At 59.4% G+C, this 15875-nt stretch overlaps 1 protein-coding gene across 4 annotated transcripts in view; it reads right to left on the minus strand.

Moving 5' to 3' along the window:
• Positions 1–15582, minus strand: part of NTNG2 (netrin G2) — a 49239-nt gene extending 33657 nt beyond the window's left edge. Inside the window, exons 1-3 of one of the 4 annotated variants that reach the window (XM_070430399.1) lie at positions 14624–15582; positions 10992–11116; positions 10068–10485 (exon numbers count right to left, since the gene is read on the minus strand). In XM_070430399.1, the coding sequence (XP_070286500.1) occupies positions 10068–10280 (213 nt within the window). In that variant the 5' untranslated portion in view covers positions 10281–10485; positions 10992–11116; positions 14624–15582. Of the gene's footprint in view, positions 1–10067; positions 11117–13739; positions 13812–14623 lie in introns of those variants that run through there. The other 3 variants (XM_070430398.1, XM_070430401.1, XM_070430397.1) reach the window with 3 other exon arrangements.
• Between the last annotated feature and the right edge of the window lie 293 nt (positions 15583–15875).

Raw genomic sequence — 15875 nt, forward strand, 5'->3', positions numbered from 1 at the left:
TGAAACTCCTGGCCTGCTGCCCCTCCCTGGTGGCCCACGCGGTCACTGCATCCTGCTGGGCCGCAGCGGTCCCCATCCCGCCCCTCCCCGCACAGGAAACCAGGAAACGGCGGTGAGACTCATTGGTGGTTTCGTGTTGTGCTCACAGGAGCCCTCGGACTGCCTGGGGAGGGGCAGGGGACACGGGCAGCCCAGGGCCAGGCACCACTGTCCCCCAGGCAGTCAGTTCCAATGGTAGGGACACAGTTCACTCTGGTCTTCGCTGATGCCTGAGGCCCTTCCAACTGCACTATTTGAGAGGAGGGACAATCACCATCAGCACCGATTTATCACCCACTCTGTCCACGCGCCACCGGGTGGGATCTGGCGCTCTGGTGAGCGTGGGAGAGGAGACATTCAGAGACCAGAGAGAGGTCACAGGTCACAGCATCTTCTCCCCTGTGACCCTCCTCGAAGACAATCAAAGTTAGCATCCCAACCAACAAGATATGTTAGTAAAAGAGGGAGGGGGAGGGGGGAGCAGCTGGGCTCTCCCTGTCCTCGGGCCCCCCGTGGCTTAGTGGTTAAATGATTAGGGTCTGCCTCTGAGCCTGGGCCCTGCCACTCAGTATTGGAGTCTCAGTTTCGCCATCTGTGAAATGGGACAGTAGAGAAAACTAAGGACATTGGATGAAAAGAACAGTTTCTTCAGCAAACGGTGCCGGGAGAACGGGGTATCCACACGCAAAAGAATGAAGTTGGTCCTAACCTGTTTGGCTCAGTGGATAGAGCGTCGGCCTGCGGACTGAAAGGTCCCCGGTTTGATTCCGGTCAAGGGCATGTACCTTGGTTGTGGGGACATCCCCAGGAGGGGATGTGCAGGAGGCAGCTGATCGATGTTTCTCTCTCATCATCGATGTTTCTAACTCTCTATTCCTCTCCCTTCCTCTCTGAAATCAATAAAGATATATTAAAAAAAAAAAAGAATGAAGTTGGACGCTTCTCTTAGACCATGTACAACACCTAAACATCAGAGCTAAAACTATAAAAGTCTTAGAAGAAAACAGAGGGGCAAACGTTGACAACCTTCCATTCTGCAGTGGTTTCCTAGCTGTGACAACAAAAGGAGGAAGTGGATAAATTAGACTTGACTAAAATAAAAACTTTTTGTGTATCGAAGGACATGTCAGAGAGTAAAAGATTGTTTGTAGATGGGGGAAACTTTTCCAAATCATATGTCTAACAAGAGCCTGGCATCCAGATTATATAAAGAACATGCACAACTCAACAACAGACAAACAACTCAATTTAAAAATGGGCAAAGGGCCAGACTAGACATTGCTTCAAAGACGTGCAAATGGCCAATACGCACACGATGCCCAGCATCGCTGGTCATAGGGAAACGCAAATCAAAACCACCATGAGATCCACTGCACACCCATTGGGTGACCATAATAAGTAACAAATGTTGGCGAGGACGTGGAGAAATCGGAACCTTTGTGAGTGCTGGTGGGGATGTAAATGGTGCAGCCACCGTGGGAAACAGTCCGGCAGTTCCTCACAAACTTAAATATAAAAATTACCACGTGACCCAGCCACTCCACTCCTAGCTATGCACCCAAGAGAAATGGGAACACATGCTTATGAAAAAACTTGTCCACAAATGATCATAACAATCTACACTAATAAAAGGGTAATGTGCTAATTAGACCGGCCGTCTTCCAGATGTCCTTCTGGCCAAAGCCACGGTGGCAGGGGCCGAGGCAGAGGCAGTTAGGGGCGATCAAGCCAGCAGGGGAGGGCAGTTAGGGGCAATCAGGCAGGCAGGCGAGCGGTTAGGAGCCAGTGGTCCCGGATTGGAGAGGGTGCAGGCTGGGCTGAGGGAGCCCCCCCATGCACAAAGTTCATGCACTGGGCCTCTAGTATTATTTATAATAGCCCGAAAAAGTGGAAACAACCCTAATGTCCATCAACTGACGAGTTGATAAACGGTGGTAGATGATACAGAGGAGTATTACCCAGCCACGAAAAAGGAGTGGGTGCTGACACCTGCTACATGGGTGAGCCTCAAAAACAACATGCCGAGTGAAAGGAGCCAGACACAAAGGTCACACATTGTGTGATTCCATTTATACCGAACATCTAGAAGAGGCGGAAACATCCATGAGCAGAGAGCAGACAGGGTTGCCAGGGCTGGAGGAGGCCGGAGCGGGGAGTGACTGCTCATGGGGATGGGATTTCCTTTGGGGGCATGGGAATGTTCTGGAACTGGACAGAGACGGTGGTCCCACAGCTCTGTGAATGTGCTAAATGCCATTGCACTGTTCACTTACAAATGCACAAAAAAGGCAACTTTTATGTTACATGTACTTTACAGCAATAACATTTTTAAGTGGTTAATTTCATGCTATGTCAATTTCACCTCAATTCAAAAATGAAAGAAAAATTTTTTAAATGCTTTCATCACAAAAATAATGTTTTTAAACTATGTGTGGTGAGGGATGCTAACTGAACTTATAGTGGGCATCCTTTCGCAATAAATACATTATCAAACCATTACGTTGAACACTTAAAACGAATACAATGTTACATGTAAGTTCCATCCATTAAAAAAATAAGTGAGTTTATTTGTGCTGGGGTGTTATATGTTATCACTTGGCTTGCTTTCCTTTGGATTTTCATTTACGAGAATACGTACTCTGATAAAGGAGTTTGAACTTGAAAAAGAAGCCTCGCCCTGCACTGGGGCCCCCGATGTGGTCTGTTTGTGAGCAAGGCTAACCCCCACCCTAGATTTCCCCAAATCCCAGAACGTATCTGGCCATCACTCAGGATCTGGTTAGTCTAGCCCAGCCGTGGGCAAACTACGGCCCGCGGGCCGGATCCGGCCCCTTTGAAATGAATAAAACTAAAAAAAAAAAAAGACCGTACCCTTTTATGTAATGATGTTTACTTTGAATTTATATTAGTTCACACAAACACTCCATCCATGCTTTTGTTCCGGCCCTCCGGTCCAGTTTAAGAACCCATTGTGGCCCTCGAGTCAAAAAGTTTGCCCACCCCTGCCCAACCCCAGGGTGCACAGTTGGGGAAACTGAGGCTGGGGGCCTGGCATGGAGTCCCCGAAGCAAGGAGGCTGCCAGGGCCTGGAGCTGCCGGGCACCCAGCCCGCGCTCGCTCTGCTCTAACATGCCGCCCCCCGCCAGCAGTTGGCGTGCGCTCAGGGAACTAGAAACACATTTTCATATATTTCAGCAAATCTGCTGCTGATGAAAAACAAATCAGAACCCGCAAACCAAAGCCCAACGGAACCGGTTTCTGCCTCATCTGCCATTTCCCACTTTCCGGGCCCCTCCAGGAAGAAGCCGGGCCTCCCCATGGGCCACAGGGGCCCGGCAGGGTCCCAGCCAGGAGCGCCCGGGCCGGGGGGCTGCGTGATGGGGACAGAGCTGCAGCCACAGCCCGTTCCTGGGGTGGCGACGGCTGGGGGTGAAGGCAAGAGGTGCAGCTTGGAGCGGTCCTTTGAGCCTGCCCAGCTCTGTGCCAGCCTGGGGCTCGGGCCTTCCAGGCCCCAGCCCGCCCGCGGGTCCCCCCTCCCCTCCCTGCTGCCACCCCCTCGGCCTAACCCCCAGACCCTACAGATTGGCTATGAGCCCACAGAGGAAGGTGGACCCACTTGGGGGCCTTGGGAAGCCTCAGTTTGTTCATCCATCCAATGGCACAGTAACATCCCCGCCCCCACAGGCGTAGGGGACTAGGGGCTGGGAGGGCTTCGAGGGACTGAGCAGGTGAGTGGCTTGTCCCGTCATCCACACACTCTCCCTCACAGCGTTTCTCCTGCCCTCACCACCGCTCCTCTAACCCTGCCCGCCCTTCAAGGCCAGAGCCCGCCCCAGGCCACCCCGCTGCCCAGCCCCTGGACCACAGCCCACGTGACTGTCCCCCACGGCACACAGCTGGCCGATGGGACCATCTTCTGTCTGTACTTTCTGCTTTTTCTCCTCCTTTTTTCTCTCAAGCTACATTCTAGGATGGAAAAAAAATCCCCTTCTGGAACCTTCATTTGGTGCCAGGTCCCCAGCTGAGGCCTTTACATGCCTGTCTCATCCCATCCGCACAGCTGCCTTCCACCTGTCCCGTATCAGCCCCATTTTCAGATGCGCAAACCGAGGCTCAGAGCCACAGGGACTTATCCCAGCGCCACACCTGGAGGGCGGAAGGAGGAGGAGCCCCGTTTGCTGCATCCCAGGTCCCAAATCCTCGGCCACCGCGGGTGCAGCCCGCCTGCCTGTCCCTCGCCCACCCCCTACCTCGCCACCTGTGGGGCTGAGGCAGCCGAGAGGATATATGCACTTGGAGAAAAATGAAAGCACACTAAACCCAGGGCTGGGAATGTGGACCAAGGAAGACGAGCCTGCGGAAGGTGAGGCTGTGGTAACTGGAAAGTTCTAGGACCTCGAAGTCTCGGGCTCTCTGGAAAGATGCCCCCTCCAGGCCCTTTCCCTCGCGCCCCCCCCCCCCCCCCCCCCCCCAGCTCCAGCTGCACTGCCCTCCACCCTCCGCAGGGGATCTGGGCCCAAACCCACTCTCTTAAGAAAAGTCAGGGGCAAGGATCTCACTCATGCGGCCCCAGACCTCTCAGGCATCTGTCTGCTGCTGGGGAAGGAGACGTCCCTGTGCAACGAGATGTCACGCGTGGAACTATTCTTGTCCTACGCCGGGCCTGCCTCTGGCGATTCAAGAGACTGAGTGGCTCTAACTAAGGGTTGGGTGAAGCTCAGGTTCTAAAGTTACGTCCTGCTTCAGGATGCAGCTGTGCAGGCTCCTGGTGTCATCTGATCACAGCGCCCACAGAGCAGGGACTCCAGTGCAGAGAAGCAGACTCAGCTTGGATCTCTCCTCCTCCAAGAAGCCTTCCCGGGTTACACCGCCCTTCTACCCACCCATCCATTCGTTCAGTAAACGCTTACTGAGCACTGACTGAGCCAAGAGGGAGGGACGCAAAGCTGAACCCTGCCTTTGAGGAGCTCGAAATCCAAGCAGGAAGCAAACAGCAGGAGTATAATAGCTCACATGAATTGAGCATCTACTACGCGCCAGGCCCGCATGTGTATTCTATTAATAGCTCCGATTTAAGGAACTAAGGCTCAGAGGGGTTAGCCTCATGTCAAAGGTCACACAGCAGGGGATGCTGACCTCCACCTCTCTGCCCTCAGGGCCTGGCCTCTTACCCAATGGGCCACCTCCGTGAGAACAGTGACAGGGAGGCGCCCAGGTGGGGATGCTCTGACCCACCTGGGCTGGGCAGCAGGCAGCCTCCTGGAGCAGGTGATGCAGGTAAACCGGGGAAGCCCCGGAAATGAGGAAGCAGGGGAAGGCGCGGAGGCGGAGGAGACAGGCAAGGAGGGGAAATGGCGGGAGGGCTGGGGGAGCCGGGCGGCCTTTGTCTCTAACGTCTGTTGCTTTTCTCGTGTTGCTGACTTGGATTTGCAAGAGTTATCATCTCGCTTTTCCTCACGACCATGCCTGGCGTGAGGTCAGACCTCAGGTCTAGGGCTGGAGAGGTGCGCCGGAGGGAGGGAGGCTGGGAGGGGGTCCCACACCCGCCTCTGTGGGTTTGGGGCCAGGGTGAGAGCAGGGAGGGGGCTGGGCCCGGGGGCTGGTCACCTCGGAAAGACGTTCTGAACGTGGAGGTCAGGCAGGAGGTGGGGCACTTGTGACCTTGATCCCATGTGGCGTTGAATGTCACGGTGGGGAGGGACCTGAGGCCTCCAAGACCCACCTGCCACCTGCATTAATCAGCTGAGCAAACCCCCTGGGGGAAGAATGAGGGGCCATTTGCTCTGCATCTGGGTAAACCGAGACACAGAGAAGGTAAAGCAGGTGTTGAGGAAGGGGTGTGCTTAGAGATGTGCTTTCACGGCTTCCCCGTCTACCAAGACCAAGGCCCTGTGTGCTAACGCCCCTGAAATAATGTTTAATGTCCGTCCACGTCACCATGGAAGAAGCAGGATTGTCAAGACTGGATAAATGAGCCCGGCCGGTGTGGCCCAGTGGTTGAGCATTGACCCAGGAACCAGGAGGTCACAGTTCGATTCCCGGTCAGGGCACAGGCCTGGGTTGCGGGCTTGAGGCAGCTGTAGGGCGTGCAGGAGGCAGCTGACTGATGTTTCTATCTCTCATCAATGTTTCTATCTCTCTATTCCTCTCCCTTCCTCTCTGAAATCAATAAAAACACTAGCCTGGATAGATGATAATAGGAAGCCTCACACTGGAATAGAGCACATGCCCTTGACGTGCAGGAGGTGTTCTGAGAGATGAAGCTGGTGGGGTAGGCACAGCAGCCAGACTGTCCCTCATCACAGATGGGGAAACTGAGGCTCAGACAGTTTACAGACCTCCCCCCAGGTCACCACGCCCGAGGGGAGTGGCAAAGCCGGGATGCGGGCTCACATCTTCAGATTCCAGGCCTGTGGCTCTTGCTGGGATCAGGCCTTCCTCTCCCTGGAACCTTCTACCTGTCTCCAGCATTCAGGGATCTCAGGTCCCGGCTCCGTCCGCTCACTCCCGGGAACCCTGCCCTCGGTGTCTTTCTCCCTCAGCAGCGACTGCCCCCTTAACCCGAAAGGCCCCCTGGGAACGTCCGCCGTCGGTGACCCTGACGAAGAGGGCAGCAGCCTTTCCCAGGCCACGCCCTGCCTGCATCCGTCCGCTGGTTAGCAGCTTCCGCTCGGCCCTGGGCGGACCGGCACTCTGCATGCCCAGCAAGGTGCGGCCAGGCTCCTGGGCCCAGGACCACACTTGGGTAGCAAGTGGGGAGTGGTGGGATCGCTGTGAACGTCACCTGCCTGGTCTGTGGCTGGTGCTATGCCCTCCCCTCTCCTCACCATCTCTCTCCTGAAGCTCAGGGTTAGCGCTCGTCTCAAAGGCACAAGGGAAGGGTATCCTTCCTTTCACGGCAGCTGCCACCTCTTTGGGAGCAAGCTCCTCGTGCCCACTGGCATCCCCCACCCATCGGGGTCCGGAGTGGCAGCCGCCCTCCAGGATTGAGAGGCCTCTCTGGGCACCGCCTCCCCCGCCTCTCCTGGGCCCCACAGCCTCGCAGGCGGCCCTCCCGGCCGAGCGGGAATGAGGGCTGGGGCGTCTCCTCTTGTTGAAACCTTGCCCTTGCCCGAGAACCCTCGCTGACAGCTCATCCCTATTAATTCTCATTGTGCATTTTGAGCCAATAGGCTTCTATTTATTCATTTATCTTGGTTTTCCTTCTCCCTGCCCTTCCTCACCGGCTGGAATTTACAATTCAGTTCTCAGGTGGCTTTGCTGAAGGACAAAGCCTGGGGCAGAGAGGGTCTGCACCCCAACTCTGAAAAGGGCAGCCACCCCTGGGCCCCCCTTCACCCTCAGGGTGCTCTGGGCCTCAGGCTCCAGGTGGTTGGATGTTGGGACAGCCCAGCTCCCGCTGCAGGAGGGTTGCCTGGGCATAGGGACCCACTGGGCCATGGTTAGGTTAAGGGATCATTGGGGCGCCCCCTGGTGGCCGGTTAACAACACCTGCTGGGCTGGCGGAGGTGAAGCTGCCTGAGCACCCAAGGCCGGCCTGTACCCTGACACTCCTCAGGCGGAAGTGAGGCAGAGAAGAAAAGGCAGGGACGGCCGCCGCCAAGGGATCAACAACAACAGGAAGCAAATAACAGTACCGCACACTGAGCAGCTACTATGTGCCAGCACTGCACCAGGACACCAGGGGCGGCTGCGTCCTGGCCCGGCACCATGGCAGAGCAGGGACCCTAAGCGGGGAGAGGAGAGACCCAGCCACCCGGTGGGTGAGTTCCCAGCCGCCTTCTAGACCGAGTGAGTGACCTTGGCAGGATTTAGGCGACACCTTCTAATCCCTGAGCTGGGATTAGGACAGACCGGAGCCACAGCATCCTAGAGACAACAGGCCCTGCTGGGAGGAGCTGCAATCAACGAGGGTGTGGGGAGTTGAATCCATCTGGGTGGGATCCCTCCTCCCTGCGGAAGCCAGGCCCCTGCCCAAGGCAGCTTGCCCTCCACCCAACCAGGCAGCGTCCCCACCCTCCTGGGCTGCACGTCTGTCACCAGAGCCGCTGGCCGCCTGGAATGAAGCAGCTGCGTCCATCAGACCCCGAGGACCCACGATGAGGGGATCTGAGAGCTCTGCTCCCCTGCCTCCTCCCGTCACCCCAGGAGGAAAGCGGGGGTCAGAAGCCTCTTCCCAAGCCCAGGGCTCGCGGGCACTGCCTGGGTTTGGGCTGCTCGGCATCAGGACTCTGGGGGTGACCAGCCACCCTGGCAGCTGCGCTGGGCTCTCTGTGGAGGATGGAGGTCCAGGGCCAAGGGCATCCCAGCAGCCTTGGCCAGGAGAGGCCTTGGACTTGCCTGTGATGGGCATCTCCTCTCCTCCGGTCCTTGACCAGAAGCTGGCCCAGTGAGTGACGATTTAGCTGCCTGCCCCTCCCCCCGCCAGCACATTCAGGAAATGATTAATATTTAAGAGAAGAAATACGGTTAAGGCTAATCCGAGAGAGAAGCAGAGGTTGACGCTGCCCAGGGAGTGTGCACAGAAGTCCTCACCTGAGCTGGGTGGGCAGCCAGCCTGGGGTGCGGACAGAGCTGGGCTCCCCCCGGCCTTGCCCCTGACCTTCAGGGGCCAGCCTCCTTGCCCGTCCCTGAGCCAGTGCCGCTCTGGGGTCCCCAGGGCCCTCATTCCCACAGACTCTCCGGCCCCAGCTCCCAGCCTTTCCGCCGTCCCTCTCTCCCCAGCCCAGCCACTGCCCACAGTGACAGCTCACGACTTCACCACCGAGCAGGGACCTGCCTGCCTGGGCTGTCTGCCCTGGGAGAGGACTGAAGCGTCCCCTGGGGCTGAGGCCTCCTCAGGAGCTGGCAGGGACGCCAGCTCAGTCCAGCCATAAACCCAGAGACCGGGAGGCCCTCCCCGCAAGGACACGGAGGCAGCAGACAGCCTGAGGTTAATGCTGAGCCCCTCCCGTGAGCTCCCGCAGCCTGGCTGCCCTGCCCGGCCTCCTGCCAGGCCCCGAGCCTCCAGAACAAGCCCAGTGGGGAAGGCACTTCTCAGAAGGTGGTTTAGCTCAGTGACTTGGGGACCAGAATACTTCCTGGTGTGTATGAGCCTCAGTTTCTCCATCTGTATGATGGGAATGGCAACAGCTAACATCTAGGGGAACATGCTCTGTGCCAGACACTAGCCTGAGCATGTTACACATACAAATTAGCTCACGTATTCCTTACAATGACCGGAGTATGCTACTAGCATGCCCATTTCACAGATGGTGGAATAGAGGCCCAGAGATGCCACTGGTCCAGAGCCATCCTCCACAACTCCTGCTTTGGGAGCACAGTCAACCTGGCTGCGCTGAGGGGAGGACTCCATGGAATGACGCATGTCGAGCTCCAAGCCCACGCACTCAGGGAGCTTGCATGCATGACCCCTGCTATTATTACTGTTGTTGTTGTTAACATTACCTGAGCGCTGACATACCCCGTGGCACGTGGGGATGGAATTGGAAAGGGCACCAGTCACACTGCCATCCTGGTCTGACCCCTCCTGCCTCCCTCTGCCCTTCCATCACCCACCAGCTACAAAGGGCCAGCTGCGGGCGTGGCATACCCTGGCCTGGCAACACTGTTTGCTGGATGGGATCAGGTGGGATAGGGAGGCAGAAGGGACGAGCAGAGGGAGGTCAGCAGGTAGCCTTGCTCACTCGCCCAGAATGCAGACTTCCTACCAGGGAGGTGGGGCTTGTCTGGTGGGTGGGGCTTCTCTGGTGGGCGGGGCATAGCTGGGAGGCTGGGACTGTGACAACTATGGTTTTCCCAAGAGAAAAGGATCCAGCGGTCCACTGGGCAGCAACTTCCCCACCCCAGAGAATAATGTCACATGACCCCAGGGTCCTCAGGGCGGCCTTCGCTTTGGCACGTTTCCAAACTGCATTCAAGTCAACCTTTTGCCTCGGCCCCCCCCACTCAGCTCACCCATCCCCAGGGTCCGTCCCAGACGCCCTCCCACTGGCCCGAGCAGACAGAGCCCTAGTGGGCTGACTCACGTGGGAGCAGAATCTCTCAGGGGGGTCTCCGCACGTGATGCCCTTGGGCTCCACCTTCACCTTGACATAGTCCTTCAAGCGCATCACCTTGGGCTGGCAGGCATAGAACTCCCAGGTGGGGCCCTCATCCGAGGTCACCCAGGATTTGCAGATGTCATAGTCCCCGGCGGCCAGCGGGAGGCAGTGCAGGAGGAGAGCCAGCAGGCCCAGCATGGCTGTGCAGTCCGGGGGGTCCGGCCCAGAGGGGCCCTGGAGAGGCGGCGGCTGGGTCAGGCGGGACTCGAGGCCTCAGCATGGACAGGCCGCATCTGCCCGGCGGTGGAGGCGGAGGTCCCAGGGACGGCGCTGCCGGGGAGCAGCGAGGAACTTGCTTTTCCCCAAAGGCCGGGAGGAAACCTCGGAGCCAGCGTTTCTCAGACTGCTGATGGGCAGATCAAACAGCGGCCCATCACTCGGAGTCCTCCTGACCTTGGCATTCCCCCTCTCCCGCAGGGGAACCTGATCAACTCAGGCAGACTCTCCGGTTGTGACAGTGGATGGAAATGGGATCGGGAGGCAATCCGAGGGGAGCTGGCATGGGGCCGGATCAGAGTGCCTTTAATTTCTGTCCTTCCAGCCAGTCCTGGTCTTTAAAGGGCCCTTCATGTGTGATGGGCTCACCACTCCCGCAAAACAACCCTCCGGCCTGTGTTGTAAAGATGAAATGAAATCAGGAGGTGGACGGGTGAGCTGGAAACCTGGTCCCTCTACGGGACTGGACTTGGCATCTCAGACCCATAAAAGAGATTTCTTTTCATGTGAGTTGAAAGTGACAACGATTGTGTGGCTGGACTGGAACATAAAAAAGCGACGGAGGTGTTAACTGGGGAGCAGCTTATTGGGCTCTGCCTTGGTGGGGACCGGCACGAGTGGGGGCCGGCTGACCTTGGCTGGTAGCCATTGGCAACTTATTATGAAGTTTCTGGGACTTCAGCTCCATCCATGCGGGTACTCGGGGTCTGGCTTGTCTTTCATGGGAAGAGGGAAGGAGAGCTCATTAGCAACAACACCTGCAACAAATTAAAAAGAGAAGAAGAGGGGACAGAGATGCATAAGAACAAAAGCTCTCTGGCAAAATGTGCAAAAAATGAGGCTGCATTAGCGAGGTCTCTGAGGAAGCTGGGTTATTTTTATTAATATTGGAGTTGCACATTTGGAGGCCGGGCACATTATTAAAAAGGTGGTGCGTTTTCTCCTCGCTTAATGGGGGCGTTAGGCCAGCAGAAGTGCCCTTGCTTGAGGCCGGTGACTCCCGAAAACATCCCCAGCAGCCAAGAATGAATGGTGGCTTTAAAACACCCTGACCGACCAGTCAAAACGTCAAAGCAGAGCTGTGAGTGTACCCCCGGCGCCGATGGGCTGTGCGTACAGGTAGACAGCGGGCCAGGAGCAGGCCTACGGTCGGTCCGATAAACAGCTCTCCAAACTCGGAGCTGGCGAGTTTCATTTTCAACCCTAAGAAACGAGGGGTGCTGAAGCCTTCAACAGAAGTGACAACACTCTGTCATCTGGGTTTTCTGATCGAGGCCAACATTTTGCAACCATCCGCAGAGGGGCTGTTTATAAACGGATCACTATTATGATTATGGCTTTCCTATTTTAAGCTACTGGCAATTATCTTAAAAAGCCCAAATAGATGTGACTAATACGGATGTCCTCTTGTAAAAAACACGCCCGGTAGTGTGCTGTGCTCCCCGGCAGGGGATAGATATACATCACCAGGAGGAGTCCAGCCAGCGTGGGAGCCCGACCAGAAACAGGAGCCCACAGGGCAAAGGTCACCGCCGTGAGTCACAGCAGAAGCTCTGCGTTACTAAGTATGCCGGTTCTCATGTCGGCAATCATTGCATCTAAGTCCCCCAAGGGCTGCAGCTTGGTGCAACCAGCCAGGCTCCCCCGACACCCTCTCCAGCCCCTGCAGGAAACCCCATTCTCCACCCAGACGCAGACCCATTCCTGCCGGCAGGACAAACTGGGAGGGTGGGCATGGTCCCCAGGGGGCTTGGAGACTCAGCACCTTCCCCTCAGCACCTTCCCGGGAGAAGCCAGCGCCCTGAGCTCCAGGCCCAGGTCGTAAATCTGAATTAAGGAGGCGGCCCCTGCCCCCCTGGCTGGCTGAAGAGCTCTAGATGGAGATGGATGAGGGGGAGGGGACCACATTTTCCCCGGCTCACCTCTGGCTGTAATGTAAAAGAAACCTGTTATAGAGGCTGCCCGGCCTTGAATTCGCTCCTGGCTAGAAAACTCTCAGAAAGAACCCGCCTGGCGACTATTTTTACAACCCGAGAAATTGTAGTAAAAATAAAATAGCGCGGCCTGCAAAGGTTTGGATGCTTCTACCCGAGTGAGCTTTGTGCTGCCCAGAAAACAGCAGGTCCCTAATGAATCCTTCCAGCCTCGAGTCCCAACTGTTCCCCAACAGGTAGGGGCTCCCGGGTGCAGCGGGGGCTCCTTCACCTGCGGGACCAGCTGGGCTGCTCCGGAGCCGGGCGGGCGCTGGGTGGGCACTGGGCCGGGGGGCTAGGAGGCCGGGGCAGGCGGCGCACCGGGCTACTGGCAAATCTATTCATTGCATGGCAGTTCTGTTGGCTTAAATGCCACGCGTTCCCTGGAAAATGGGGCGGACAACAACCAAGTCCGCCGGGGGCGGGGGTAATGGATATGTTTACAACTAGTCAATCAATTGGGCGCCGCCGTCGGGGAGTTGTGAACTCGGCAAGAGAATATGACAGTCGGTTTTTGCCAAAAAGCAAAAAAGGGAGGGGGCGGAGGGACGCCACAGGCCCCGGAACCGGGAGGCGGAACGCCGGGGGGAGAGCCCGCGGGGACATTTCAGAGTGAGAGGTTGCATCCCGGCGGATCGGCTTCTCCTCGGAAAATAAATCTCCACCTGATATTATGAAGAAACTGCAGCCCCCGAAACAAATGGGATCGATGCGCTTTATTTTCTTTTAAGAGTCCTCGGAGCCGAGGGGGGCTGATAGCCAGGGTATTAAAACCCGAAAATTAGATTTTACCAGGATTTCTCAACTCCGCTTTCTCTGTCTTATTGAATTAGCGCCTCTCCGAGCGGGGAGCTGGCTCCTCCCGGACCTGCCGGCTGCGCCCTCGCCTCGTGGGAAACTTGCCGCCCGCCGAGGGCGCGGCGCCCCCGGGGGTCCCTGGAGGGGGTGCTGGGGGCTTCTCCGGGGACCCCGGCACCCGAGGTTCCCTCTCCCTTCCCAGCGGGGCAGCCGAGGAGGGTGAAACTGCCTTCAGGGGGAGGTGCCAGGAAGAAAGGGGGAGTCCACCGGGGCTACCTTCCGCCCCCCCCCACCCCGCCGCCCCTCGTCCGACCTCTCGACCTCTCCCCGCCCCGGTCGGGTCCCGTAGGTGCCCCGCTCACCGCCGACTCCGCGAGCATCCGGGTTCCGGAGGCGCCGGCGCCCCAGCCCGGGAACAAGAGCCTTTCGTGGCTCCCGACCACCCCACACCCTCTCGGAGGCCGCGGAGCCCCGGAAAGTTGAGTGCGGGGGGCGGGGCGCGAGGGGGTGGCCGCGGCGGGGCTGCGGGGCGGGCGGCTCAGCTTGGCCCGCGCAGCCCCGGGCCGGTGGGTCCGCGCTCGGGGGGCGCGGCGAACGGCGTGCACAGCACCTGGACGTGCGGGTGATCCCGCGGCTGCTTTTTGTCCTCCCAAGTTGAGTGCCAGGCGCGGGAACAATTAATAATCACGCTTTTAATGAAGGCCGGGCCGGCCCCGAGGGTGCGCCCTCGCTGGATGCAGCTCCCTTACTTAGAAGACGCCGAGCGAGCGAAGCGCCGCAAATGAGTTGCACCATTTCCCCTGCCGCCTCCCCACCCCTCCCCGCCCCACAGGCGGGCAACTTACTCCTGGTGGATCGGGCCCGTGAGCCCCCGTCCTCTTCCCGCCGTCCGGCGGCTCCTGCTCCCCCATCTGTGTCCCACCCAGTCCGAGGTTGGCCTCCACAGGGTCCCCAAGCCGGTCCCTGCACAACCCCTCCCCATGCACCCGCCCCTCCCCTGCAGGAAAGAAGTTTCCAGTCCTGGGTGGCCAGGAGTTTCCCTCTGCAGCTCACACGGACCCCGGCTTCGGAGACACGGGAAGGGGGTGGGGTGGGGTGGGCGCTAGCTGTGGAAATTTAATGGGGGGGGGGCTCGAGAGAAGGGTTAGTTTCCTCTTTGCAAACACACCCAGGCATTCTCGCAACATCCATCCCCCCGCCCCCCCACACACACACGCTGGAGAAAGACCCCGGTGGGAAGCCGGCCTGAAGGCAAGCGACTCCTTTAAGGAGCCGCTACAAATGCACTCGCACGCCCCTCTCCGGCTCCAGCCCTGCGCGGTCTCAGCCGCCACTAAATAACTTTTGCATCCGAGCCCCTGCCCGGCTGCTGTCGGCGGCTCGGCCCGGCCCGGGGAGCCTGCCTGGGCAGCGAAGCCCTTTAAGAGGAAGCCCGGCTGGCAGAGCTGCAGCCGCTCTCCCCCCGCTGCCTCCCGGGCTCCCCGCCCGCCTTACCCGGCTCAGCTCGGAGCGGCTGCCCGGCGCGGAGACCCGGAGGCCGAGGACCGCCACCCTCCGGCGCTCCGCCTCCCCCTCGGGTGGCGCCGGGTGGGGGCGAGGGCGGAGGGCTGCAGGCCGCGCTCCTTCCCGCGCCGCTCCCGGCTCCCGCCGCCGCGGTGGCCGCCGCCGCTGTGGCCGTCAGAGTGGAGCTGGGGAGCCCTCCGGCCGCCGGGGGGGCCGCCCGCAGCCGTCCCGGAGACGCGGGCCGGGGGAGGGGGCCGCCCGCGCCGCCAGCATCGCCCGCCCGGGCCGAGCGGGAGGTCGCTGCTAACAAGTGCAAACTTTTGGGTCCCCCTGGGCGGCTCGGAGAGGACCCGCGCTCGGGCGCCCGGCTGCCCCCGGCCCGGGTGGGCTTCGCGGCTGGTCCTCGGGGCGCCGGGGCATCCCCCTGCGCGGCTGGGGCCAGATGGCGGGGCGCTTCACGGCCCCTCTGCACTCAGCTCCAAGTTAATGCCGAGGCTAAATCCGCCTGCCATCACTCACGATCGCCATCGGCTTTTATCTCTCGGTCTGATCCGGGCTGCGTAACTTCCTCTGTGTGGCTTTAACACACCATCCCACCACGGAGCAGCGGTCTTCTTAAAGGTGCAGGGAGGAAATACTGCGAGACTCGGGGGACGCGCCACGGCCCTGGGAGGGGCGCCGCGGGCAGGGGCGTCCCGGCGGGCCCGCGGCCAGGGTGGCCCCAGCAGGCGGCCGCAGGAGCGAGCCTGCTCTGGGGGGTCGCTGGCTAAACATCTCCTCCGGGCGCGGGGGCCCGCGGGTCCCTGCGTGCAGAGCGCATCCTCAGCCAGCGCGGGTCAGGCACCGGGCGGCAGCTTCCTTTCCCGAAACCCAGGGGCCTGACGGGGTGCCAGCGCCCATGGGCGTGGGGGCTGCCCCATGGGCACCGGGGAGGGGACCGAGTGAGTCAGTCCGCCTACCCCAGCAGCCAAGGGCGCAAGGCTGCTGCTCTGACTCCCTCCGCCTAGTGCTGCCGCCCAGAAGGCCCCGAGCAGTGGGTAAAGGGGTGGGTGGGTGGATTTGGGGAGATGGGGAGGGGGAGCGTTGTGAGCGCACAACCAGAGCCTGAATACCAGCTGACACATGCCGCCTCCACCCTGATGGGCCCTGCTTGGGAGCCGCCAAGCGGCTCCGGAGGGAGAGCAGAGTAGGGGGGCAGGAGGGGCTCAGTCCCTGGTTAGCAGGGGAGGAGGGTGTGGGAGGA

This window comes from Myotis yumanensis, unplaced genomic scaffold, assembly GCF_028538775.1.
Source record: "Myotis yumanensis isolate MYYU_CA2020_CCGP unplaced genomic scaffold, mMyoYum1.0.hap1 SCAF_12, whole genome shotgun sequence".
Taxonomy (NCBI): Eukaryota; Metazoa; Chordata; class Mammalia; order Chiroptera; family Vespertilionidae; genus Myotis; species Myotis yumanensis.